The sequence below is a fragment of the Phocoena phocoena genome, chromosome 8 (genome assembly GCF_963924675.1).
Source record: "Phocoena phocoena chromosome 8, mPhoPho1.1, whole genome shotgun sequence".
Lineage (NCBI taxonomy): Eukaryota > Metazoa > Chordata > Mammalia > Artiodactyla > Phocoenidae > Phocoena > Phocoena phocoena.
In genome coordinates this window covers 60,770,375-60,798,111 of record NC_089226.1, presented here as the reverse complement: position 1 = coordinate 60,798,111, position 27,737 = coordinate 60,770,375, and the positions used below count along the sequence as shown (strand labels likewise).

The 27,737-nt window shown below is 42.8% G+C and overlaps 1 protein-coding gene and 1 non-coding gene across 7 annotated transcripts in view; one reads left to right on the top strand and one right to left on the bottom strand.

The window, feature by feature from the left end:
• The window catches only part of STIM1 (stromal interaction molecule 1), a 193,986-nt gene that overhangs the window by 56,799 nt on the left and 109,450 nt on the right, over window positions 1–27,737 (bottom strand). For all 6 annotated transcript variants that reach the window (XM_065883127.1, XM_065883125.1, XM_065883124.1 and 3 more), the window contains exon 3: window positions 924–1,038. In XM_065883127.1, the coding sequence (XP_065739199.1) occupies window positions 924–1,038 (115 nt within the window). The remainder of the gene's footprint in view (window positions 1–923; window positions 1,039–27,737) is intronic.
• On the top strand, window positions 25,138–25,209 carry TRNAE-UUC (transfer RNA glutamic acid (anticodon UUC)). Its single transcript has one exon. It is a non-coding gene; the product is annotated as a tRNA-Glu (tRNA).

Here is a 27,737-nt window from a genome sequence, read left to right as displayed (position 1 = left end):
CCCGTTGCGGAGCACAGGCTCCGCCTGCACAGACTCAGCGGCCATGGCTCACGGGCCGAGCCGCTCCGCGGCATGTGGGATCTTCCCAGACCAGGGCACGAACCTGTGTTCCCTGCATCGTCAGGCAGACTCTCAACCACTGCGCCACCAGGGAAGCCCTAAAGTTTCAATTTAATAAGTTCAACATGAGTCAGCAGAGTGATTTGACTGCTGAGGGTACCAGTATCTAATCAGACTGCATTAACAGACACACAGGGTCCAGAACTGAGAAGCGGATGGTCCTGCTCGGCCCTGTGCTGATCAAACCACACCTGGGGGTCTGCGTCCAACTGTAGGACCCATGATCTAAGAAATACATTAACAAAAGTGTCCATATGCAGGAGACCAAGATGAAGAGGAGGCTGGAAAAAAATGTTTTCTTCAAAGAACTAGGGCTCCTTAACCTGGAAGAGAAGACTCAGGAGAGAGTTCAACTGCACTTCGACCCAACCTTTGAATCATCTAGGACTCAGCAGAGCCAGGACCAAGTGGGGAGCTTCAGAAGAAAGGGGCTGCCTCAAAAGGCCAGCAAGCTCCCTGTCTCTGGAGATGAAGCAGCCAAAGCTGTGAGGTTCCTTTGGGGGATGGGGGGAGCTGGTAAGGAGAGGTGTAGGGATAGGATAGGATTCGATAAGAATTCTAATGAGAACAACTCCAACTCTGTTTGGAGCATCTTTCCCTATTTACAGCACAGGGACTCTCTTCAGTCTTATTCAGTCTCTAAACAGTCTCTATTCAGTCACTGTACGTAGAACCATTTCAGTAATTTGCTCTTTACTAAGCATTTTATACTCATGTCCTTTAAAGGCCAAATTGCTACCCATCTTCTTCTCTCTTCTCTAAACCTTCCGGCAACTAGGATTGACAACCAAGCTGCCTATTACCTTCTGAAGACTTCCATGCCTTCCATAAGTCCTCTACGCTGATGAGCTTATCCTCACCATGGAAGGTGCTGTGTTTCACCGTTGGGTCGTGGTAATTGAGGTCTTCCCTCAGGAACTGCAAGGGAAAGCACATAAGTCACAAGAGATACCTAGGAGCCAGCCCACTAAGATCTCCTCACAGATCACCTAGCTACCCACAGCACATCTCACCTGCCGGATGTACAAGTGTATCACATCACCCATGTATCCTTCCATGTGAATATGCCCTACTTACTAACTAGACTGCCTTTTCTTTTTTGTTATATGTTTCGTTTGAGGAAAAAATAAACGTGAATAAGAAATTCCTTCCTCATATTTTTTAATTATGGAAAAGGAAGAATTAACAACTTTTGAGCACTCATTTACACACTAAGCAACATTCCAAGAGCTTATATTTTCTCATCTAATCTTTACAACTAATGAATTATCACACTTATTTTACAAATGAGAACAGTAATAGTCTTTCGTTATTTATTTATTTAGGCTGCGTTGGGTCTTCGCTGCTGCTCGCAGGCTTTTCTCTAGTTGCAGCGAGCGGGGGCTACTCTTCGTTGTGGTGCCCGGGTTTCTCATTGCAGTGGCTTCCCTTGTTGTGGAGCACGGGCTCTAGGCATGCAGGCTTCAGTAGTTGCAGCACGCAGGCTCAGTAGTTGTGGCTCGCAGGCTCTAGAACAAGGCTCAGTAGTTGTGGTGCGTGGGTTTAGTTGCTCTGCAGCTGTGGGATCTTCCCGGACCAGGGTTCGAACCCGTGTCCCCTGCATTGGCAGGCAGATTCTTAACCACTGCGCCACCAGGGAAGCCCAAAAGCAGTAATAGTCTTAAAGAACACAGTTTGCCCCAAATTCTCAAAACATTAAGTTTAAAGAGATTTAATTACTTGCTGTGATGATTTTAAAATATGTCCACAATTCTTTGACAATCCTTCCATAAAAGTTGAATTCTTCTGCCCTTGAATATAGGCTGACATTAATGACTCATCTTCTAACAAACAGAATGTGGCAGCAATGATGTCAAATGACTTCCCAGGCTAGGTTAGAAAAGGCAGTATAGATTCCACCTGGCTCACTCCCTTTGGGGACACATGCCTTGGGAGCTCTGAGCCACCATGTAAGAAGCCTGGCTACTCTGAAGCTATCATTCTGGAGAGATAATGTGTAAAGACTATTTAGAGCTAGCAACGTCTGAGCAGCACAAGCTGTCTGAGTCTTCCAGCCCAGGAGTCAGACATGTGAGTGACTGAGACTTCAGGTGATTCTAGCCCCTAGATTTTGAGTTACTTCACCTGATGCCAAGTGGACACACAGGAGCTGTCCCTGATAAGCCAAGCCAAGATTGCAGAAACATGATAAAATAAATGTTTTTGTTGTTTGGAGCCACTAAGTTTGGGGTAAGTTTGTTATGCAGCATTAGATAACTGAAACATCTGCCCAAGGTTGCAACTGATAAGTGATAGAGTTAGTATTCCAACCCAAGGTATCTGACTTTATAGTCTGAAGTTTTCCCCTGTACCGCATATGCTGTCCTTTAGTTATGTGGATTTTTTTTCACACTATACTTTTATAAGAAAAAAGAAAAGCAAAAGAAATCAAAGCTTTTAGAAATTTAACTGGTAATTAATTTCACAGATACTCATTCAGCCCAATCCTTAACCACATTAGTATGTATAAGATTGAACAGTGATCACTGCTTTCCACAGAGCCTCAAACATCAAAGAAATATGCAACTCTGATCACTACTCACAAGAACACATTTTAGTAGAATTTTCAGGAAATGTCTCTTATCCACCTTTCATTATCCCCAGGGTCCAAGAAAGGAAAGGGTCTGACCCAGAGTAATGTCAGTAAATGTTGTTGACTAAATGAACAGATGATTGACAGAATGGTCCCAGATTCCTTAAACCCGTAATCGAGGGATGATTTTCTCCCCTGGGTTTTTCAGACATAAAACGTCTGGGATTAAAGACTCAGGAGAGAAGTTTGAAGAGAGACCACACTGGATTACTCTCAACCTAGTCAGGGTATAGGCTGCTGAGCACAAGGAACTTGACAATGTCCACAACTATAACGTAGCACTGTCCAATACAACTTTCTGCAATAATGGAAAGCTTCAATATCTGTCCTGTCCAAACGACTGTCACTAGGCACTAGGCACAGGCAGCTATTGAGCACTCATAATGTGGCTAGTATGACTAAAGAACTGAAATTTTTAAAAAATTAATTTACATTTAAGTTTAAATGGCCACATGTGGCTAATAGCTACATACTGGAGTACAGCTCTAGTGCAGTCTACTACCTGGGGTATAGGTACGGCCTAGCTACATTCCCATGGAGGCTAGAATCCTGAAGGGAAGTCAAGACCTCTGGCGAGATGAGGAGTGAAGAGCAGTGCCTAAGTTTAACAGTTCTCTGTGTCCTCCCCCCACAACTAAACTCAGGTTCCTTCTGACACGTGTGGGTTAGGTTTTCCAGCTCCCCAATGTCTCATCTGAAATTGGCGAGAGAATCTACTTTTTAATAAGAATTAGGTAAGTGGCATGGTGAAGGGCCCAGAGCAAGGAGATTTTGTCAATTCTTAGAAAGGTAAACTGACTGAGGTATTTAACATGTTTGGATTTTTTAATAGTCAGCCCTTTAGACCGCCTAACATCCAAAGTATTGTATGCTATAAATTGTGACTCTTAACATTTTTTCCCAAATTGCTACCCAGTATCCCAACTCCATTTATTAAATTATCTGTCTTTCCATGGAAGCAACCTAAATGTCCTTTGCCAGATGAATGGATAAAGAAGATGTGGTATATATACACAATGGAATATTACTCAGCCATAAAAAAGAATGAAATAATGCCATTTGCAGCAATGGATGGACCTAGAGATTATCATACTAAGTGAAGTAAGTCAGACAGAGAAAGACAAATATCATATGATATCACCTATATGTAGAATCTAAAAAACTGATACAAACTTATTTACGAAACAGAAACAGACTCACAGACATAGAAAACAAACTTACAGTTACCAAAGGAGAAATGGGGGTGGGTGGGGGATAAATTAGGAGTTTGGGATTAGCAGATATGAACTACTATATATAAAATAGATAAAGGACAAGGTCCAACTGTATAGCACAGGGAACTATATTCAAAACCTTGTAATAACCTATAATGGAAAAGAATATGAAAAAGAATATATATATACACATATATACATATATTTATACACACACATATATACACATACATATATCAATACATAAAAAACTGAATCACTTTGCTGTATACCAGAAACTAGCACAACATTGTAAACCAACTATACTTCAATTAAAATAAATAAATAAATGCCTTAGACCTTAAAAAAAATTATCTTTTATTCCCTTTTTGGAAAAATGCTATTTAATAAGAAGTAATTATAAAGTAATAACAACTACATATATAGTTGGGTATATTTCTAGCCTCTCCATTCTTTTGCACTAAACCATATTTTTTTGCTAGCATTTGACTAATTTATTATACTTTTTATTTTAATTTTATTTTATGCTTTTAAAATTTTTCTAATGTCTTGACCCCCTCTTTCCATGGCTCTTTTATTTCAGAACATTTCTTGTCAATCTCAGTTACTTATTTTTCAAAACGAATTTTAAAACAATTTTGTTAATTTTATTGAGAGTCTGATTACTCTCACTGGGTGATGAGTAAGTGATGAGATCACTGGACCTTAAACACCAGACCCTAGGACATATCAGGGAAGACACAGTTACAAGCAGTCTGAGACAGTCAGTCTGGAGGCAGAAATTCATTCATTCATTTATTCAACAAATATAAGATTTCTATGTTCCAGGCACTAGAAATGCAGTAAATAGTAAACAAAATAGACAAAAATCTTTGTCCTCATTGAGCTAATATCCAATTTGGGTGAGAGAGACAATAATTTGTATAAAGCAGGGAAGGTCAAGAGGGAAGGCCAAGAGTTGTGGTATTAGTGATTTATCATCTTCATTAGAGGTGTCAAGGAAAGTCTCATTAAGAAAGTGACTTTCAGGCTTCCCTGATGGAGCAGTGGTTGAGAGTCCACCTGCCGATGCAGGCGACACGGGTTTGTGCCCCGGTCCGGGAAGATCCCACATGCCGCGGAGCGGCTGGACCCGTGAGCCATGGCCGCTGAGCCTGCGTATCTGGAGCCTGTGCTCCGCAACGGGAGAGGCCACAGCGGTGAGAGACCCGCGTACCGCCAAAAAAAAAAGAAAGTGACTTTTAAGCAAATATCTGAAGGAGATGTTGGAGAAAGGCAAGTAGGATAACTGGAAGGGTATCCCAAGAACAGAAAATGGCAAATGCAAAGGCCCTGAGCCAAGAACAAGTATGTTCAAGGAATAGCAAGGAGGCCAGTGTGGCCAAAGAGAAACAAGTGAGGTGGTAACTAGTAGGAGATGAACTCAGAGAAGCAACAGGGGTACAGATCATAAAGGCTTTTGTAGGTCATCATAAGGACTTTGAGTTTTACTCTGAGATGGAAGCTGTTGGAGGAATTTGAAGAGATATGCGACACGATCGCATTTACATCTTTAAAAGCATTTCTCTGAACGCTGTGTTGAGAAGCAGACTATAGGAGGACAAGGGCAGATGCAGGGAAACCAGGTGGCAATTGCAATAATCAAGATGTGAGCTAATGGTGGCTTGAAACAAAGTAGTAATGTGGATATAGAGAAGTTGTCAAGTTTTACATAAACTTTACAGAGATCAAATTTCTAATCCTCATAACTTTTTTAGTTTTGATTCATCAGGGGTCCTTTAAGGTATACCCTACTTTAGTCCTCCTAGGCTCTAACCCAGACCCTCTTAATCTAAGACTAGAGAAACACTTGTCACATGCAGGCCTTAGGAGCAGAAATGCCAAAATCCCCAAGGAAGAGGATTTTCTACCATTATCAGCTAACTCCAGGAAACCATGTGATGAGATATACCAGGTACTTTTAGGGAGCCAACAAGAAATAGACTGCTTTTTATAGCCAAGTCTGGTCATTGAGGTGTATGGAGAGCAGAGAAGCTCATGGGAAGAAAGTGCAAGGAGTATCTGCACAGGGGCTCACATCAGGCTCTGCTGGTACCACAAAGCATGCAAAGAAAGAGTAAGGTCAGAAAACAAGGCCAGCAAGAAGGTGGTGCCAAACAAGGAGTGTGGGCCAACAGAAGCTATACCTGAAGGAAGGGCCAGATGCTGGATGGAACCTCTTTAGAGAACAAGGAAGTGCGGCTGCAACAATCAGGCTTTTTTCTTTTTTTTTTTTTTAACATCTTTATTGGAGTATAATTGCTTTACAATGGTGTGTTAGTTTCTGCAGTATAACAAAGCTAATCAGCTATACACATACATATATCCCCATATCTCCTCCCTCTTACGTCTCCCTCCCACCACTCTAGGTGGTCACAAAGCACCGAGCTGAGGCTTTACGGGGAGGAGAGGCAGTGTACTGTAAATATAAAGAGTTTAGAAACAGACCACTTCCTGTGTGACTTTTGGGCAAGCTACTGAGCATCTCTGAGCCTGTATTCCCCTCAAAATGAGGGCTAATTATCCCTCTCATTTGAGTGTGATAAGGATTAAATGAGTCATGTTTGCACAAGTCATAAACTGCCTTTGCGCATGTCTTTTAATGGCCCACAGAGCATGTTATAAATTGCAACTATATTTAAAAATCACAGGGACTTCCCTGGTGGTCCAGTGGTTAAGACTCCACACTCCCAATGCAGGGGGCCTGGGTTCAATCCCTGGTCAAGGAACTAGATCCCACATGCTGCAACTAAGAGCCTGCAAGCCACAACTAAAGGAGCCCACATGCCACAACTAAAAAGATCCTGCATGCCGCAATGAAGATCCCGCGTGCCACAACTAAGACCCAGCTCAGCCAAATAAATATTTTTTAAAAAAATCAAATTTCACCCCAAAAGTCCAGCTCTCTCTAAAAAAACAATTTAAAGGTCTAGCAACACTGAGCTCCAGTGACAACTCTGGAATTTTATTTTGGAGAGGATTAAGGGCTACAATTTGATTGCAAGGGAGGGTGGTGGCTAAGGGACTTGTCATGAGGTTGTGTTTGCAAAGCAAGCACATTGTTTTTATGTAGATCGTTCATTACAAATTAATTTTATAATGCAACATTTTATGAAGATGTTTTTGTTTACATTTTACTTAAAATTAAGAAAAAATTAATTGTCCGTATCAAACAGTATTATACATAAGTCGCAATTTGGGGCAGCTTAGAGCTGGGGCAGTTGGTCCTGAGGAAGATAACGAGGCTTTCTTTTTTTTTTTCTTAATTAAAAAAAATTTTTTTTCCTTTATTTATTTATTTTTGGCTGCATTGGGTCTTCGTTGCTGAGCGCGGGCTTTCTCTAGTTGTGGCGAGCAGGGGCTACTCTTCGTAGCGGTGCGCGGGCTTCTCACTGCAGTGGCTTCCCTTGTTGCGGAACACAGGCTCTAGGCACGTGGGCTTCGGCAGCTACAGCACACGGGCTCAGCAGTTGTGGCGCACGGGCTTAGTTGCTCCGTGGTATGTGGGATCTTCCTGGACCAGGGCTTGAACCCGTGTCCCCTGCATTGGCAGGCGGATTCTTAACCACTGTGCCACCAGGGAAGCCCAACGAGGGCTTCTTGATCAAAGATGATTATTCTGTGCTCCCACGGTCCCCGTGTATACCCTAATCAGTCTTGTTATGCGTCTACCTCCCCTACCAAACCATATACCCTCTGATAGACGGTCCCAGTTACCCAGCCATAAACATAGCATACAAGAAAATTGTACAGAACTAGAACTTTGATGTCCAATATACTTGAGGTAGGCATTATCACATATTGCTCTGAACACTGTCCCACATCCAGCTAATGGCTAGTGTCTGATATAAGACAAAGTTTAAAAGCAACAAAAAGCAAAACCAAAACAAAACCAAAGAGGCAACTTTTGGCTCCCACAACAAGGATTTACTATTTCGGACTCAGAACAAGCAGCTCTTCTCTCAGGAAGGTCTAAGGAGGCTCCCTGAAAGTCCTGCCTTACCAGGGGGAATACAGCACTGGCTAGAGCTGCAGCTCAACAGCTCTCTGAAGAGCCAAGGGACCAGTTGTTACTAGGTATATTTAGTTCTATGAGCTCAGAAAAGTGATCTCCCTGGCAGTGGCACAAAGCATGCAACCCCATCCCAAGTGAAGCAGTAGTGAGGGGGCGTGGGTGAGAGCAGACAGGAGGGGAGACATGTCTCTAGAATTCCCAACAAAATAGGCCCAGCCAGCTTCATCAGGGAACAGAATTCACTGAGGTAAAGCTTGAAGAGGAGCAGCACATCTGTGGGTGCAGGAATCAGGCAGGTCTCCTGGGTTCTTGCCTGGAAGCAATTACTCCTCCTTCCCCTTTCCACCCTTGTTCCCCACTGCTGATGTACCACGTCTCCCAAACCACACCACCACAGCACCACTCCCGCCTCCCCACACATACAATGTTTAGAACCCACAACACACGTGCCCCAGATCTGAGAAGCTTCCCAACTCTTGTTTACCACGTGAACATCTAGCAAGGACACAAATTTTAGATACACCAGCTCTGAATGTCACTGGTACAGAATGCTGGGGACATGGACATCTCAGGGGTGAAAAATCTGTCCTCAGTGAGACCAGAAGCTATTGCTCAAAGTCAGGGAGAGAACAGGCTTCCCTGGTGGCGCAGTGGTTGAGAGTCCGCCTGCCGATGCAGGGGACACGGGTTTGTGCCCCAGTACGGGAAGATCCCACATGCCGCAGAGCGGCTGGGCCCGTGAGCCATGGCCGCTGAGCCTGCGCGTCCAGAGCCTGTGCTCCGCAACAGGAGAGGCCACAACAGTGAGAGGCCCGCATTCGCAAAAAAAAAAAAAAAAAAAAAAAAAGTCAGGGAGAGGACAGTCATTTCTCACTCACCTTTGTACATCTAGTCTCACTTCTGCCAGTCCATCTACCACACTAGTCACCAGAATGACCTTTGTAAAGTATAAATCTAACTATACCAATGTACCTACTTAAAATCTCATGACTCCCCATTACCAATAGGATAAAGCCCTAGCCTCTTGGCCTTACATTCAAGGCCTTTTACAATCTGCCCCATAGACTAACTTTCCAGTCAGCTTCCTGGCCATTCTCCCTCCCTATCAGACATCTACACTCCAGGCCAGGGGTCAGGAAACTACGGCCATGGGCCAAATCCAGCTTGCTGCTTCTTTTTGTAAATAAAGTTTTATTGGAACTTGGCCACATTCATTCATTATGCACTATCTATAGCTGCTTTCATGCTTCAAAGGCAGACTTGAGTCGTTGAGACAGAGACTGTGTGGCCAGCAAAGCCTAAAATATTGACTATCTGACCCTTAATAGAAAAAGTTTGCCAACATTTGCTCTAGATACATCAAGCCACTTCAGTCTCCTTGAACAAACTAAACCATGCTCTTTTTCCTTTACACAAGGTGCTCCTTTTTAAATGTTTCTCCTTCTCTTTATCTGCTGAAGAAAAAGTCACTGCCTCTGTGAAGTTTTCCAGACCTCTCCCAAGCAAATTAATTGCCCTATCCTATTTGTTCTCTTAGTCCTCAGGGTATATACCTATGACAGTATTTATCCCATTATACCATAATTACTATTTAATTATCCCCTTTTTACTCCCCCTAAGCAACTCAAATATAGAAACTGTGTTTTATTTGTCACTTATCTCTTTATCCGGCATCTTGCAAATTTTCTGGAACGCCTAAATAAATAATTAATTTAGCTCTGTAAGCCAAGCTCCAAGCATAGAGCCTGGCACAGAGCAAGGTATGTGGTTATTAAATAACTGAATGAGTATCTCTCACTTGAGCTTGTCCTAGAACACCCAGAAGAATGCTTAGCTTAGAGTAGGTACTCAATGCATATTATGTCTACTATACAGAAGAAAGAAAAAGGTCCCCACATTGCCAGCCCATCGAAAACAAAGATATCCAGCTAGGGGCCAGAGGGTTACACTGGCTTGGGTTCAGTGTAACATGATGGTCTAGAGCTTGATTCTAGAGCCAGGCTGCTTGGGTTTGAATCCTGGTTCTACCACTCACTTTCACTGTATTAGTCACATCATTTGTAAAATGGACATAATAGTACAAACTTCATAATACGCTTATTTTGAGGGTATTATAAATGGATTAATTCACATAAAGAACTTAGAATAGTACCTGGCACAAAATAAGCTCTCCTATGTATGAATTGAGGTCTCCTAAATATTAATACATTTGATATACTATAAGAGGAATATAAAGATACTAAGAATGTGCAATCCTGAAGCCCACTATTACAATGATGCTGATCTCTCATATGTAAAGGAGACACACAGAGGAGGTAGAAGACAGATATTTCCTAAGTGCTTGCTACACAAAGACCATGTGTCAAGCGATCAGCAACAGACAAGGCACTGTAATCTACTGACCTCTAAGGCCCTTTCCATTCTACTCTATGCTTCTTACTTTGAAAGCTTTAACTCCATTTAAAACAGAGATTTCACAACCTTGGCAAGACCCTCCCTGCCTTCTTTGCCCCATCAACTGTCACTTCCTCCCAACCCCAATGATAATGAAATACTTGAAGTTCTCTGAAAGTACCAGGCTCTTGACCAGTCTCATGTCTTTGCACATACTCTTCCCTTAGCTAAAACACTCTCCTCCCATCATCTCTTTGGACCAAAACGACATACCAGCAACTCTGTACATGGGTAAAACTAACTTAGGTCTTCCTCTTCCGTGACTCCATCACAGTATCCACTTATCCTACTGCAGTATCCTTATCTGTTTACATGGCTATTTCCACAACCAGAGGAATTTCTTCTAAGGCAGCAACTTCACCTTTCCTTTTACTCCTATATATCTAGTACCCAGCACACATGCAGGTACAGAGAATCTCTCTGAGGTCGATGATAAAGCTTAGTCCTTGTCATGGAATCATCTTTGATGTCCTCAGGCCATGACATTGGTCACATGACACAGATCAAATCCTAGAGGCAGCATCTGAAGTTGCAACTTGCTAGGTACCTGGCCAGAATGGCAAAGACTAAGAAATTTTGACATCTCCAGTCTTGCAAACTATCGGGACCAAAGTATCCAAGCTAGCCAAGGACTACTGCCAGGGGAATCTTATGAAAGGGGGATAGAAATGGATCACTAATTTAAAAATATTTCCCCAGACAGAAAGGATTATCTTCTTGGGGTCAATACTGCTACATTTACATAGGAGGAATACACAGCACTGGACAGAATGTGTTATGGGTAAAAATGTTTTTAAAAACTGATGAGTTTGGGGCTTCCCTGGTGGTGCAGTGGTTGAGAGTCCGCCTGCTGATGCAGGGGACGCGGGCTCGTGCCCCGGTCCGGGAGGATCCCGCATGCCACGGAGCGGCTGGGCCTATGAGCTGTGGCTGCTGGGCCTGCGTGTCTGGAGCCTGTGCTCTGCAACGGCAGAGGCCACGGCAGTGAGAGGCCCGCGTACCGCAAAAAAAAAAAAACTGATGAGTTAGAGGGGACTTCTGGCTTGACAGTGTGAGAAGCTCCATAGAACCACTCTCCAGTGAAAGTGGCAAAAGTTATTTTTTAAAAGCAATCATTCATTATGTGACATATAAACAGAAAGTTAAAGATCCTTAATATAAGAGCACCTAGAAACCAAACAAAAGATGAACAAAAGATATAAAAATATTTTTATAAAGAAGAAATATAAACAAACATGTATAAACTTTCAACTTCATAAGCAGTCAAAAATTAAAATGAATACCATTTTCCCACCCCTTGAAAAGGCAGCTATGAAAGGATTGGTAATAACTAGTGCTGGACATAATGAGCACTCTGTCATTGCTGGAGAAGGTATACATCCATGTAGCTTTTCAGGTGGACAATATGTCAGTGTATATCAATACTTAAAAGGTGTCTAGCCTCTGATTTAACAGCTCTGACTGTAGGCATCCAACCTGAAGAAATCTTCACGCAAGTCCTAGGAGTCAGGTATAAGTAGGTGTATCGAAGCATTTTTTGAAATAACAAAAAATGTGAAACAACATGATTGTACATAAATGAAGAAACTGTTGAAGTAATACATACCAACTCCTACCAGGCAATACTCTGCAGTAGATGAAAAGAGCTCTATAGTGTGGACATGAAAATATTTCTAAGACATAGTGATATGAAAAACAAGGTGTACAATAATACTGAATCACACACTCCTGTTTACGTTTATATGGTTATGGACCTGTTTACATATATATGGCATGTGTGTGTCTGTGCATGCCTAGAAAAAAGTCTGTAATAATGCATATCAAGATGTTGATGGTTTCCTCTGCCCAAGGCACTAGGATTGGGAGAGGAGGAATGAAAGGGGGCTTTACGTAATTTACTTCATTCTAGGTTATTTGGGTTTTTTTAATAAGCATGTTTTTATGGATGACAAGTAACTTTAATTATCACAGAAAACTTGGAAAATGCAAATATATAATCTCTGATACTGTAAAAAAAAAAAAAGCAATCATTCAAAGTCTCTAGAAATTGTCCTAGGGCATACAGCAAATGAAGAAACATTTGCTCAAGAAGATCTACTAAAACTCAGTAAGAACAGTGAGAGTCGTCTGTAGTATTTTAATTAACACTTGCTCCCTCTCTCTCTCCCCACTGCCAAATCAGTAAGACAGAAACTCCATTCCAGACTGGTACAGCCGAGAACACAGGGCTCCCTCGTCCCCAAGCTCCCAGTTGGAAGGCTATGTCTCCTCCTTCTTCCAGTTACCTGTTGCTAAAGCTAAGTTCTAGGTGAACCAGCAAAGAAGTGGGCCTCCCTACTTCCACCCAGCCCCCACTCATGGGGCAGGGACTTCACCTTGGATGCAGAGCCACTGAGCATACTGGGGACCTGATTGCCATTTCCCTAGCTTATAAGACAGCAATTATACTCTGGGAGAGGCAAGCCAAGAAGGCACGAGGCTACTGCCATCCCTCCACCAAGTGCTCAGCTCCTAAAATGGGGGTGTCACTCAAAGAGAAGAACGTCATCATCCCCACCTCCAACTCCAGAACCATAGCTCAGAGTTCTTGCCTGGTAGAGAAGCAGGCTTTAGAGAGTTTTGAACCTCTCCCCAAAGGAAATTATTTTATTTGCAACAGAATGTGAAGAAGTTTAAGGCTAAGGGCTCTCTGAAAAACAGTGAAAGTTCTGGTGAAAGGCAATTGGGAGGAGAGGGCTGGATTTATTGGAGATATAGGCTAAACTGTAGGCTAAAGAATTTGCTGACTGGGAACAGAGACAGCTGGGAGGAGCCCTCCTCTTGTAAGAACAAATCTCAAACACTGATCTCAGGAACTATCCTTTCAAAGGAGCCCTAATATGAGTGGATCAGTCTGTGGAGAAAACTTATGCCCCAGTGCATTGTTGAAAACAACAGAGTAATCAGATGGCAACTAACAGAGCTTAACAGCTGAGTGGGGCCAGGAGAAGACAGAGTCAAAGACAGCCCTGCCAAAACCATTGCCATCCAAAGGTGACTATGGGCATATCCAAAGCTGCACCCTCTGAGAAGCAACATCAGAGGCTTCACACGGTCAGGAGGTGGTGGGAACAGACCACTGAAATAATCTTTCCAGTCACCAAACAAACAAACAAGGAAATAATAACAAGCCCCAGAGGGGTTGGACCAGTAGCCAGAATTGCTCCAGTATATGATCAAAAACATCCAGTTTCTAACAATACATATATTGTTTCATGAATATATATGGCATGCGAATTAACAGGAAAGTATGAGTCATACACCAGAAAAAAAGCAGGCAACAGAAACTGTCTGTGAGAGCAAGCAAATTTCAAATTTGACAAAAAAAAAAGTCTCCAAAGTAGCCATTATAAATATCTTCAAAGACTAAAGGAAACCATGATTAAAGAAGTAAGGGAATGTGTGGTGACAATGTCACATCAAATAAAGAATATCAATAGATAGAAATTACAAAAAAGAACCAAAGGTATGTTGTGGAGTTGAAAAGTACAGTAACTAAGAGAGGAGCTCAACAGCAGCTCTGAACCAGCAAAAGACAGAATTAGCAAACTGGAAGATAGGCTGAAGGAGATTACACAATCCAAAAAACAGAAAGAAAAAAAGAATGAGAAAAAATGAACAGTTTCAGAGAAATGTGGAACACCATTTTGCTCATATGCATAATGGAAGGATCAAAAGGCGAGGATGGGGAGTTCCTTGGTGGCCCAGTGGTCAGGATTCCAGGCTTTCACTGCTGTGGCCCGCGGTTCAATCCCTGGTCGGGAAACTGAGAAACTGAGATCCCACAAGTCGTGTGGTGTGGCCAAAAAAAATTAAAAGTAAAAATAAATAAAAGGAGAGGATGAAGAGAAAGGAGCAGAAAAAAATAGAGAGAGAGAAAGAAATAATGTCTGGGAATTTCCCAAGTTTATTGAAAAGCATTAATCTACCTATCCAGAAAGTTCAACAAACTTCAAAGAGGATAGGATAAATGCAAAGAGATCCACAGACACATCACAGAAAAAGCTAAAAGCCAAAGGCAAGGAGAAAATCTTAAAAGCAGCAAAAGAAAAATAATTCATTACACATAAAGGAAGCCAAATAAAAATAACAGCCTACTTCCCATCAAAAACAATGGATGCGGGACTTCCCTGGTGGTGCATTGGTTAAGAATCCTACTGCGGGGCTTCCCTGGTGGCGCAGTGGTTGCGAGTCCGCCTGCCGATGCAGGGGACATCCCACATGCCGCGGGGCGGCTGGGCCCGTGAGCCACGGCTGCTGAGCCTGCGCGTCCGGAGCCTGTGCTCTGCGACGGGAGGGGCCACAGCAGCGGGAGGCCCGCGTACCGCAAAAAAAAAAAAAAAAAAAAAAAAAAAAAAGAATCTGCCTGCCAATGCAGGGGACATGGGTTCCAGCTCTGGTCCGAGAAGATCTCACATGCCGCAGAGCAGCTAAGCCCGTGCGCCACAAATACTGAGCCTGCGCTCTAGAGCCCGTGCTCCGCAATGAGAAGCCACCTCAATGAGAGGCCGGAGCACCACAACGAAGAGTAACCCCTGCTCGCCGCAACTAGCTAAAGCACTAGCGCAGCAACGATGACCCAGCGCAGCCAAAAATTAATTTAAAAAAAAAAAGTGAAGGCAAAATAAACACTGAAAAAATTCATTGCTAGCTGACACACCTGATATTGATAAAAAGCACTAAAGGACATTTTTAAGGTTAGTAAGGGACCCCAGATAGTAATTTGAATCCATGTAAAAAAATTAATCTGTTCCTTTTTAAATAAATGCATTCATTCACTTAACAATACTTATAGAGTACCAACACTGAGCACTATTCTAGGTACCAGGGATTTAGCAGTGAACAAAACAGATCCCCTGACCTCATGGATTAAATGATAGAATCCAGAAGGTGATTAAGTCCTTAAAAATAAAAAAAAAGCCAAAATAACAAACAAAAAAAAAGAAGTGATGTGTAATGAGGATGTAGGTGCCAGAAATGCAGTAGGCTTGCAGATTTCATTATTACATAGGGTAGTCTGGGAAAGGTCTAATTGATAAGGAGAAGTATGAGAAAAGACAAAATATTGGGAAATATGAGGGAGTTATCAAAGTGGATATCTGGGGGAAGAATATTCCAGACAGAGGTAAGAGCTAGAACAAAGGCCCTAAGACAGGAAAAACAAGGAGTGTTTGAGAAACAGCTTGGAGTGTGGCCGAAGTGAAAGACCAAAGGAGATAGATGAAGAGGAGGAGATCCTAATGATAAGTGGAAGCCAGGTTACATAGGACCTTACTGACTCTTTTTTTTTTTTTCGGCTGTGTTGGGTCTTCATTGCTGTGCGCGAGCTTTCTCTAGTTGCAGCGAGCAGGGACTACTCTTCGTTGAGGTGCACGGGCTTCTTGCGGTGGCTTCTCTTGCTGCGGAGCACGGGCTCTAGGCGCGTGGGCTTCAGTAGTTGCAGCATGCGGGCTCAGTAGTTGTGGCTCACGGGCTCTAGAACACAGGCTCAGTAGTTGTGGCACACGGGCTTAGTTGCTCCGTGGCATGTGGGATCTTCCTGGACCAGGGATCGAACCTGTGTCCCCTGCATTGGCAGGCAGATTCTCAACCACTGCGCCACTAGGGAAGCCCTGGACCTTGCTGACTCTTGTGTTAACTTTGGCTTTCATACTAAATGAGAAATGGAGCTAAAACAGGGTTTTGAGCAGAGGAGTGAAATGATCTGGTTTACATCTTTTAAAGCTCTCTGGTTGCTACACTGAGAATAGACTGTAGACATGGTGATCTGTTATGAGGCTGTTGAGTCTCAGTACCTACAGTGGAGTAGGGGTGCGAAATGATTAAATTTTGGACATATTTTGAAGGTAGAACCCACTGGATTTACCAATGGATATGGGGCATGAGAGGAATTATGGATGTTTCAGAGTATTTTTTGGTCCAGGCAATGGAAATAATGGAGTTGCCTTCAACTGAGATGACAAAGGCTGTGGGAAGAGAAGGTTTTGGATGAGGTGACATTTAGAACCCAGTTTGGGTCATGGTAAGTTTCAGATCCCTTTCAAATTCTTAGAAGGGGACTTTGGGAGTTTGGGATGGACATGTATACACTGCTGTACTTAAAATAGATAACCAACAAGGACCTACTGTATAGCCCAGGGGATGCTGCTCAGTATTATACAGCACCTTAATGGGAAAAGAATTTGAAAAAGAATAGATACATGTATATGTATAACTGAATCACTTTGCTGTACACCTGAAACTAACACAACATTGTTAATCAACTATGCTCCAATATAAAATAAATTTTTTTTTAATTTCTCAAAACAAGATATACAAATGCTCAATAGGCACATGAAAAGATGTTTGGCAAAATTAATCACCAGGGAAATGCAAATCAAAACCATAATGAGATATTATTTCACATCCACTAGGATAGCTATAATTTAAAAAATCAGATAATAACAAGTGTTAGGATATGGAGAAATTAGAACCCATGCTCTGCTGACGTGAATGTAAAATGGTTCAGCCACTTTGGAAAACAGTCTGGCAGTTCCTCAAAGGGTAAACATAGTCAACATATGACCCAGCAATTCCACTTCTAAGTATATACCCAAGAGAAATAAAAACATCTGTCCACTGGGAATCCCCTGACGGTCCAGTGGTTAGGACTCCGAGCTTTCACTGCCATGGCCCGGGTTCAATCCCTGGTTGGGAAACTAAGATCCCACAAGCCGTGCAGTGTGGTCAAAATAATAATAATTTTTTAAATTCTTTAAATAAATTAAATTAAATAAAAAATCTATCCACAAAAACCTGTACCAGCATTATTCATAACAGCCAAAAGGTAGAAACAACCCAAATATCCATCAACTGATGGGTGAATAAGCAAAATGTAGTGTGTCCATATAATAGAATATTATTCAGCCATAAAAAGGAATCAAGTTCTGATACATGCTACAACATGGATGAACCTGGAAAACATTATATTAAGTGAAATAAGCCAGTCACAAAGGACCACATATTATATGATTCCAATATGAAATGTCTAGAATAAGCAAATCTTTAGAGACAGAAAGTAGATTAGGGCTAGGGGGAATAGGAGGACAGGGGGACAATAGCTAATGTGTATTAGTTTTCTCTCTGAGGTGACAAAAATTCTAAAACGGACTCCAGTGATGGTTGCACATATCTGTGAATACAGTAATAACCATTAAATTGTACATTAATAACCATGAAATTGTAAATGGGTACATTATATGGTATGTGAATTATATCCCAATAAAGCTATTTTTAAAAAACTGGTGGGTTTGACCAGGGCCAGGCAAACTTTCTCTGTAAAGGACCAGACAGTAAATATTTTAGACTTGGTGAGCCATACAGTCTGTTACAACTACTTGACTCAACTCTGGTCTTCTGTGAAAGTAGCCATGGACAAGATGTAGATGAATAAGAGTGGCTCTGTGCCAATGAATCTTTACTTATGGACACTGAAATTTGAATTTCATACAGATTTCACATGTCACAAAATTCTTCTTTGGATTCTTCTCCCAGCTATTTAAAAATGTAAAAGCTATTCTTGGGAGATTGGGATTGACATATATATACTAATATGTATAAAATAGATAAGTAATAAGAACCTGATGTATAAAAAAAAAATAAAATTCAAAAAAATTTTAAAAAAATAAAATAAAAGCTATTCTTAGTTTGTGGACTCTATAAAAAACAGGAAGGGGGTCATATTTTGCTGACCCTGGACTAAATGCACCTAATCCTCCCTCCTTCATGGCTTCAAGTACTAAGGAAATCTCTCTCCCTTACAATCCCCATGAACAAGAGTCAGTTTTGATTCCCCTTTCAGTTTTTCCCCCACACTCACTACCATTCCTATGCATGGCTTTCCAACACCCTGGGAAATACAAACCCAGCCAAGTACTCAACAGCAGGAAAACCTCCTGGACTCCATTTCCAAAATAGAACATCAACTTGGTAAGAGTTGAGGGCTCACCATGTGTTCTTTATAAATGCCACTCACCTTTGGGCACTGAGTGGATAGAGGAAAAGGCTTGGGAACAGAGAATATAAGAGAGTAAGGCAAACTCATGCCTCCTCTTTAAGAACATTCTGGTTCCTAATCAACTCTAAGAGGGAGAATTTAGGCTTATGTGTCAATGAGCAATATATTAAAAAAAAATCCTTAAGAGCAGAATCTCATTTTAGAGCATGATGGTACCACAAGAGAAGGCAGAAGGGATGAGTGAAGACATGAAGCCTCTATTAAGAGGCATTTGTTCATTCATTTGCCCAACCAGCATCTTCTGAGTAGTGACTATATGGCATTGCCTATGCTGGTATCTGAGGACACAGAGATTAATCAGACATATTGAAAGCACCTGGGTGAGTCAGCTATATGGGGGAAAGTCAGTCCCTGAAGGCAAGAACCACTGTCCTATGTGGAGGAAAGGGCTATGGCTCAATCCCAAAGGCAGAGCCCAGAAACACTTTCTCCAATCCTCTCAACCCCACACTGCCTGAGACCTCACAGAATTTTCCACTCTGAACTAATCAGGGAACTTGCTCACCACCCAGAGATATCAGAAGACTTGTGAAGGGACATACAGGAAAAAACCTCACCGATACAGACTCGAATCCCATCTCTGCCACTTACTCACCACATCACTTTAAGTCTGTAAAATGCAGACTACCTCACAGTTACAGTGTGGAGACAATGAGATCATGTAAGGCACAGTCCCTCACAGTACCTTTATGTAGAAGGTGCTTCAGGAATGTTTGACTATTCTGAACCTGGGTCGCTTGGCAAGAGGGGTCACACTGTGGAAAATGATGTATCCTGAGTGAACCAGCTCTGAGTCCCAGCAGCTTCTAAGCCCCTCCTTCTCAAGATGCAGGGCTGCTAGGTGAAAGAGGGCCTGGTTCTTACCCGATCATGCCATGCTGCTGAGGTGCATGCCTACCTGACCTACACCCGGGAGGGCCTGAGGCTGCTGGGCACTGAGGGCAGAAGAGGACAAGCTGCGTACCAACTGCTACTATTGAAATGTTCATACAGCGTTATGGTTTACAAAGGCTTCTTTATCTTATTTGAGCCTTACACCAGCCGTCAAAGGGATGTATTACCGGTATCGCTGTCTTGTAGATGAAGAAACTATTCTCTAGACATCTCCCTACTTGATGTCTCCCAAACTTGCCCTTTTCTTTTTTTGCCTCCTGCCTTTACTCATAAAGTTCATCTTTCCTGGAATGCTTTTCCTTCTTTCTTCATTGGTAAACCTGGCTCCCCTTTGAAAACCAAGTTCCAGTTTTATCTGCTTGGCAAGGCCTGCTCCTGACATACCTTCAGTCAGAATTAGAGCCATCTCTGTTTAAAATCCTTCTAGCTCATCATCTTTGGGATAAAATCCAAGTTTCTCAGTATGGCAAGAATCTGGCTTATGCCTGCCTCTCCAACCTCATTTCCAACCTCTCCCTCCCTGCCCCACCATTACCTTCTATGCTCAAAGTAAAACAACCACTGATTCACAGATCCCAAAGGGACATCATACTCATTCCTCCACTTGCTATACCTTTCTCTTCCCAAGGCTAACTCCTATTCATCTCAGGCATCACCTCTTCTGTGTCGTCTTTCCTGGCACCCTAGGATGGGTTGAATTCCCTCTTCTGTACTTACAGAGCATGCAGTGCTCATCTCTGGTCACAATACCTGTTAGGATTGAACACGTGTGTCTTTCTGCCTCACTAATACGTGAGCTCTCCGCAGGTAGAAAATTTGTCTTCCTTATTAGTCTTTGCATACCCAACATCCAGCACAGACCAGACACTAAATATGTTTAGAGAAGGAAGACAGAAATAAGGGGATGGGGAACACGAGGACAAATAAGGGGTGGTGGTGGTCATGGAGCCTCAAGTGAATCAGACATTGCATTGGAAACCAGTTGTTTCTAATGCCATTAACTACACAGAATGTGATGCACATGCAGATACAGACATGCACTGAGAGACTGGCATAAATATAAATACATATAGACAAACAAACACAAACATCAGTTAGGTCTGAAGACAAGCAGGACCTTGGAAGCCAGTGGCTGATTCCTCCTTAGACAGGAAGATCCAGAAGCTTACTTAATACCTGAAGCAGATGTTTTCTCTCTTTGCTGGCTTGACCATTTCTGGCCGTAGATGACCCTTGCATTCTGCCTACCACTTTGTAGGGTCCAGACCCTGCCTAGACTAACAGCAGCTTTGGACTCCTGATCATACTTCCTGGCTCTGTTTTTGCCCCCAGGTCCTGCACACTGTACTGCACTGTAACCTTTGGCTCCTAATCTTCTCCTTGATCTCTGACCTGGCTCATGGGCCTTCTCTCAGCTCCTACCTCCTTGGCTCAGTGTTCCTCCCCTCCTCTACTTCTTATGCACACAGACACATCTAAATACAGAAAGGCACAAAATGATGTATACACACCCACAAAGAAACAAACACAAAGGCACATATAGACATATACACATATATGGACACACACACACACACACACACAGAAGCCTTACAAGTACAACTAATCCCTGCCATTAACAGGATTGCCATCCAGAATAGACAAAGCAGACTCACCAACAAAGATGGGAGGAAGGAAAACAACAGTCTGCTTAGTGAGAAAGAATTTCCCTATCTGTCAAAGCAAACCACCGTCTGGGTTTTCCTGGAAACATGAGTGGAACCATCTGGGGGAGCTGCTGCGTCACCCTGTATCTGGCTAAGGCACTAGGACAGATTGCAAACGACGCTTACTCCCTCTGATGTGTAGCTCAGTTTGTCTAGCAACCGGTACCCCTCCCTGAGTGCTGGCTGACAATGTGTCTTCTGCTACACCAGCACGTTAGATTACCTCACCCCTATTCCTCTTGAAACTCCCACAGTCTCCTGTGCACACCACCATTACAGCCCTGAAGATGCGCTGTTGTTATTGCCAGTTTACATATCTGCCTCTCTCACTAGCCTAAGGGCTTATGAATGGCAAAGAGTGTCTTATTTTCATCTCTATTCTATTCTACAGATGAGGAAGGTGAGCCTCCAAATTACTTGGCCTTATAGCTAGTATGCTGCCAAGCTTGCATCTGAACTCAGGTCAGACTCCACAGCTCATGCTTAGACTTTTAAAAGTCAATTTCCAGATACTCTGTTCTAAGAAACTCATAAAATGCCAGGAAGCCCTCCTAGAAGTTAGGGCTGAATGCCTGAGGAAGGCCACAGAACTTGGACTCACTGGGGTTGTAGCCTGGAAGCTGACTATGAGGTACCCCTGGTGAGTGAATGCTACAGCCATCCATAATTAAGTATTTACAAGGAAAAATGGGGATAGGTCATTTCCCTAGCCTAAAGAGCACGTTTTAGCTGAAGGATGATCTCTCATGGTATCAGTCATCTCTGTTCTGTCCAAAGGGTCTGAGCAGACTTCAATCTGTGCTTTGTCTGAATTAAGGGCAGGCAGTCAGAATGTTCCACAAGGCAGGAGATAAGATGGTGACTGCACCAGGAGATAGGCAGGGAGCTAGAAGGCAAAAAAACAGCGAAGTGCCTCCAAACTGTAACAGTCCTTTAGGTCAAAGAAGAGTTATTGCAGCAGCAGAAATGTATACATCGAAACCCATGCTGAGGTTATTTGAATAATTGTGTGCAAGTTTTTTCTGCCCTACTTTTCATATAGTAAACTTAAAAAAGCAAAACAAAAAAAACCTCTAGGCTGTCAAAGCTGTTCAAAGAGGAAACAAGGAAAATCTATGTTCAGGGACCAAGGGGAGAACTCTGCTTCTGAGGGGCCAGCATGGTAGCAGTACTAGATATCAGAGGAAGGCCCTGAGCACAAGGCAAACCCAGGAAAAATAAAACTGGGGCCAATTAGCCAGCTGCCTTTGATATCTCCTGTCATGGAGCTCCATATGATAAGGGTCAAGAATTGGATTCAGGTCCCTGGTGTGTGGGTGAGAGAGAATTACCACCTGGCTCTCCCTTAGCTTCCCCAGAAGTGACAACTATAAAAGAAAGAGAAAGAAGGGAGGGAGGAAGGGAGGGAGGAAGGGAGGAGGGGAGGGAGGGAGGAGAAAGAAATCCTCCCAAAGGCTGTTCAGTCTGGTGTCCTCAAAAGCCATCTACACCTGCCCAACAGAGGGAACCTAGCTGTCAGCTAGCTAACCAGGGATCTCTGCTTCCAGAAACCATGGTAATTCAGACTTAGAAGCACCTCTTCATACCTGTCAAAGTAAGGAGTGGGGGAAAGGGAGATAGAAGTCAACATGGTTTTCAATGTGTTTTCTACAGAGCACTAGGGATTCTTATGGATTGGGCTACAGAAAAGCAAGTGGAAGGTGATCACTACTCCAACCAATGTAGTGACACTTCTATTTTTTTAACATCTTCATTGAGATATAATGCACATACCATCTTAGTGTACAGCTCAAGGGTTTTTAGCATAATCACAGAGGTGTACAATCACCACAAGTCTGAAACATTTTCATCAGCCTGAGGCAGATGTGAGTTGCAATAACCCAAAAAAATGGATAACTGTGAGCTAATTCAGTCTGTTTCCTTATCAGTTATATGGAAAAATCACTGTGTACCCCACAGTAGACGTTTCTTGTAAAGATGACATGAGCGATTGTATGTAGAAGCACCCAGCACAGGCCTAGCACATTTCAGGCGGGTAGGAGTAGAAGAAGTAGTAAGTAATACTACTACTGGGAACTAAGCCACAGGCTGGGGACTCTCTATGCACAAGTTCATTTCGTCTGTGCCATAACCTTTCAAGGTAAGGATTACTGTCCCCATTTGACAGTGAGGAAACGAAGCTCACAGAGTTTAACAAACTTCCCAAGGTCATACAACTATTAACTGTACACCTAAAACCCTCGTCTTTCTTGCTCCAATGTCTGTGCATGTCTTTGCTCAGTCACACAGCCTTTCAGCAGCCTCAGCAGCGTCTTTTCCTTTCTTCAACACCCCTGTGTTATGTTTTTCTCTGTCTTTCCTAATATTTTAACTATAGTGATTTTACCTCCATCCAGATTCTGTATATGATTCATAGCACAGGGCAGAGGGATAGGGAAGCAGTCACAGAGGAGGTCAGACACACACATCATACACAAACGCCTGGAGCCCAGACCCTAGCAACTTCTAGAAACAGCCCACCATTGACTCAGCTGCTATCCTGGCCAGGAACTCACAAGTCAAAAGCACCCTGTCCCCCATACCACTGACCAGCCAACTCTATACTCTTGCTCTGCCCTAGTGAAACAATTTAAGGAGCACACACAGATAAGATAGAATCTTTGCTTTCAAATTCAAAAAAATGTAACTCATCACCTTTGTGTGCAAGGCCCTGCAACAAGCACTGTGGGAGAAGCAGTGATCCATGAGACCTGGTTCCTGCTCCTGGGAGGCATTCACAGTCTGGTAGGACAGACAAGGATGCACCCAACTAATTACAATATGGAGCAAAGCAATATGCCAGATGCGGGCTTCATGCCAAGTACTCTGGAGCATGGGAGAGGAAGGATTACTTCCCACTGTAGGGGAACAAACAAGATTTCTTGGAGGCAGCATTTAATCTAGGGCCAGTAGTTCTCAGCCAGGAGCAATTCTATTCCCCAGGGCGACTGACAAGTGGCAATAAAAAAAGTTTGGTTGTCACAACTTGGGTGGTGTGGGGCGTGGGGTGGCTGCTCTTAGCCTCTAGTGTAGAAAGGCTAGGGATGGTGCTAAACATCCCACAACCTGGCCCAAAACGTCAGCAGTGCTGAGGCTGAGAAACCCTGATTAGGCCTTGGAGGACAAGTAGAATTTTTTCAGGCAAAAATGGGAAACAGAGTGATGCCAGGATGAGGGTTTATCTGGAGCAAAGGCACAGTGATGAGAGATTAAGAGGATGTTTGAGATGGCTGCAGCATAGAGTAAGGGAATGCAGGGTATAAGAGGAACTAGTCAGGCGAGCTAAATTCAGACTGCAGGAACCCTGGCGGGCAGGTCAGAGTTTAGATTAGTTTAGTAAGTGAAGGTAAGCCACACTTACAGTTTCATCATCTCTAAAACAGAGTTAATAACACCGAGCTCATAGAGTGGTTGAGAAGTAAATGAAACTGCATATATACTCAGCTGGCACAGGACTTATTACGTGGTAGGAATGTTACTTTTCCACCACACTCCCTTTACAAGGTAGGACTAACGATCAGAGTCGTGCTTTAGCAATTCCAGTATTAGTGCAAAAAGACAAACTTATAGGCAACAATACAATCAAAATCATTGGGGTACAAAGCAAGACATTCTAAGTGCTAAACGAGTGATGTAGACTGCTACAGGAGTTAGTACTGAGATGAGAGAGATCAGTGGGGGAAGAAAGCCAGGCAAGGTTCATGAAAAGTGAAGCTGGGGCATTCCAGAGGACACCTAAGACCAATACACACAGAGCCAGGGGTTGGAGGGAGGGATATAAAAAGTTAATTCCCAGAAAGGAGAACTATCTGAGCAAAGAAAGGCATCTGGAATAAACATGGAATGACTATGACCCAAAGAAGGACAAGAGTCAGATCAGAGTGGTAGGAGGTATGTCTAGAGAGACTTACAGGCTAAGGCCAGGGAATTCCCTGGTGGTCCAGTGGTTAGGACTTGGCACTTTCACTGCCATGGCCCGGCTTCAATCCCTGGCCAGGGAACTAAGACCCCACAGGCCGCACAGCATGGCCAAAGGGAAAAAAAAAAAAAAAAGGTTAAGGCCAGATTTGAAGGGATGGCGTGCCAGGCACAGGAAGTCAGATGGAATACGAAAAGGAAATTAAACTGTAACTTAGAAAGATCACTGGCAGCATGTACATGTGCTGGTGAAGGAGAAACTAAAGGCAACGGAATACTGAGGGGTGTCTACAGCTATCTGGATACAAAGAATGAAGCCACAAGCCTCAGGAGGTAATAACAATCATTGTTAGTCATGATGATAACTTCTGAGCATAATGCAGCTACTTATCTTCGTCCAAATTAACCCACGCTGGCCACAGCACTGGCTATGTGTGAGAAGCTCTTAGGGCTCTGTATACTGCCCCTCCAGCCCAATTCCTACTGGGCCTCTGGCTATTGCAAGTGGAACTGCCGGCTGCACCCCTTCGGGTTGTTTCCCCAGCCCTGATTCCACCTGGCGCCAGAGTCCATCCTTCCTCAACCCTCACAGTCTCCCAGGACCTAGCATGCTTCTTGGTGGAACAATTTTAAAAAGGTAAAAAACAGGTCAACTTTCACCATGCTAAAGTCAAGCAGATCTGATGACACTACTACAGCATGGCCTTGTTCAAAATCCTCTAGCCTTCCAGACGGGTAGGGGAAAATCAAAAGTTCTCACCTAGACCTTTTTTAAAATAAAGGCATAGGCAGGAGGCTGAGTGAGCTAACAGAGAAGTTGTGGCCTCCAGAAACGTGTGACTCTGCTCTATCACGTGCCATTTCCCTTAACATCAGCTACTCGGGTGAAGACAGAACTACCTCCTGCAGGGTCCTGGCCCTAGCCGTGTCAACCGAGCTGCTGGGGGTGGCTCCCAGAGCTGAACACTGTGGTGCCCTGGGATGATGAGAGAGCTGATTTGGAATTCTTGCGATACAAGCCAGCCCTCACTATCTGTACCATCACGCTGAGGGAGGAAAAAACATGAATTTAGAACCTATCACGCGCCAGCCCTTGTGCTTAGGGCTTTGAATACATTAAATTCTTACAACAACCCTGCAAAGAGTTACCCTCCTCAAATAGCTGAATAATTGAGGCTCAGAGAGGTGAAGTTATTTGGCTATATGTCACATAGCCAGTAAGTGGCAAAGCCAGGTTTTGAACACAGGCCTATCTCTATCAAAATGTAGGTTCTATCTGATGATAACAACAATAATAATAACAACAAAAACTAACTTTTATTGAGCCTATTCTATATGCCAGGCATTGTACTAAGTGCTTTATATGCATTATTTCATTTAATCTTCACAACAACTTCATGAGGTACCTACTATTATCACTCTACTTTTTTTTTTTTTAACATCTTTACTGGAGTATAACTGCTTTACAATGGTGTGTTAGTTTCTGCTGTATAACAAAGTGAGTCAGCTGTATATATACATATATCCCCATATCCCCTCCCTCTTGTGTCTCCCTCCCACCCTCCCTATCCCACCCCTCTAGGCGGTCACAAAGCACGAGCTGGTCTCCCTGTGCTATGCGGCTGCTTCCCACTAGCTATCTATTTTACATTAGGTAGTGTATATATGTCCATGCCACTCTCTCACTTCTTCCCAGCTTACCTTCCCCCTCCCACTGTCCTCAAGTCCATTCTCTATGTCTGCGTCTTTATTCCTGTCCTGCCCCTAGGTTCTTCAGAACCATGTTTTTTGTGTTTTTTTTAGATTCCATATATATGTGTTAGCATACAGTATTTGTTTTTCTCTTTCTGACTTACTTCACTCTGTATGACAGACTCTAGGTCCACCCACCTCACTACAAATAACTCAATTTCGTCTCTTTTTATGGCTGAGTAATATTTCACTATATATATGTACCACATCTTCTTTATCCATTCATCTGTCAGTGGACACTTAGGTTGGTTGCATGTCCTGGCTATTGTAAATAGTGCTGCAATGAACATTGTGGTACATGACTCTTTTTGAATTATGGTTTTTCAGGGTATATGCACAGTAGTGGGATTGCTGGGTCGTATGGTAGTTCTATTTTTAGGTTTTTAAGGAACCTCCATACTGTTCTCCATAGTGGCTGTTATCAATTTACATTCCCACCCGCAGTGCAAGAGGGTTCCCTTTCCTCCACACCCTCTCCAGCATTTAGTGTTTGTAGATTTTTTGATGATGGCCATTCTGACTTGTGTGAGGTGATACCTCATTGTAGTTTTGATTTGCATTTCTCTAATGATTAGTGATGTTGAGCATCCTTTCATTGTGTTTCTTGGCAATCTGTATATCTTCTTTGGAGAAATATCTATCTCAGTCTTCTGCCCATTTTTGGATTGGGTTGTTTGTTGTTTTGATATTAAGCTGCATGAGCTGCTTGTATATTTTGGAGATTAATCCTTTGTCAGTTGCTTCATTTACAAATATTTTCTCCCATTCTGAGGGTTGTCTTTTCATCTTGTTTATGGTTTCCTTTGCTGTGCAAAAGATTTTAAGTTTCATTAGGTCCCATTTATTTATTTTTGTTTTT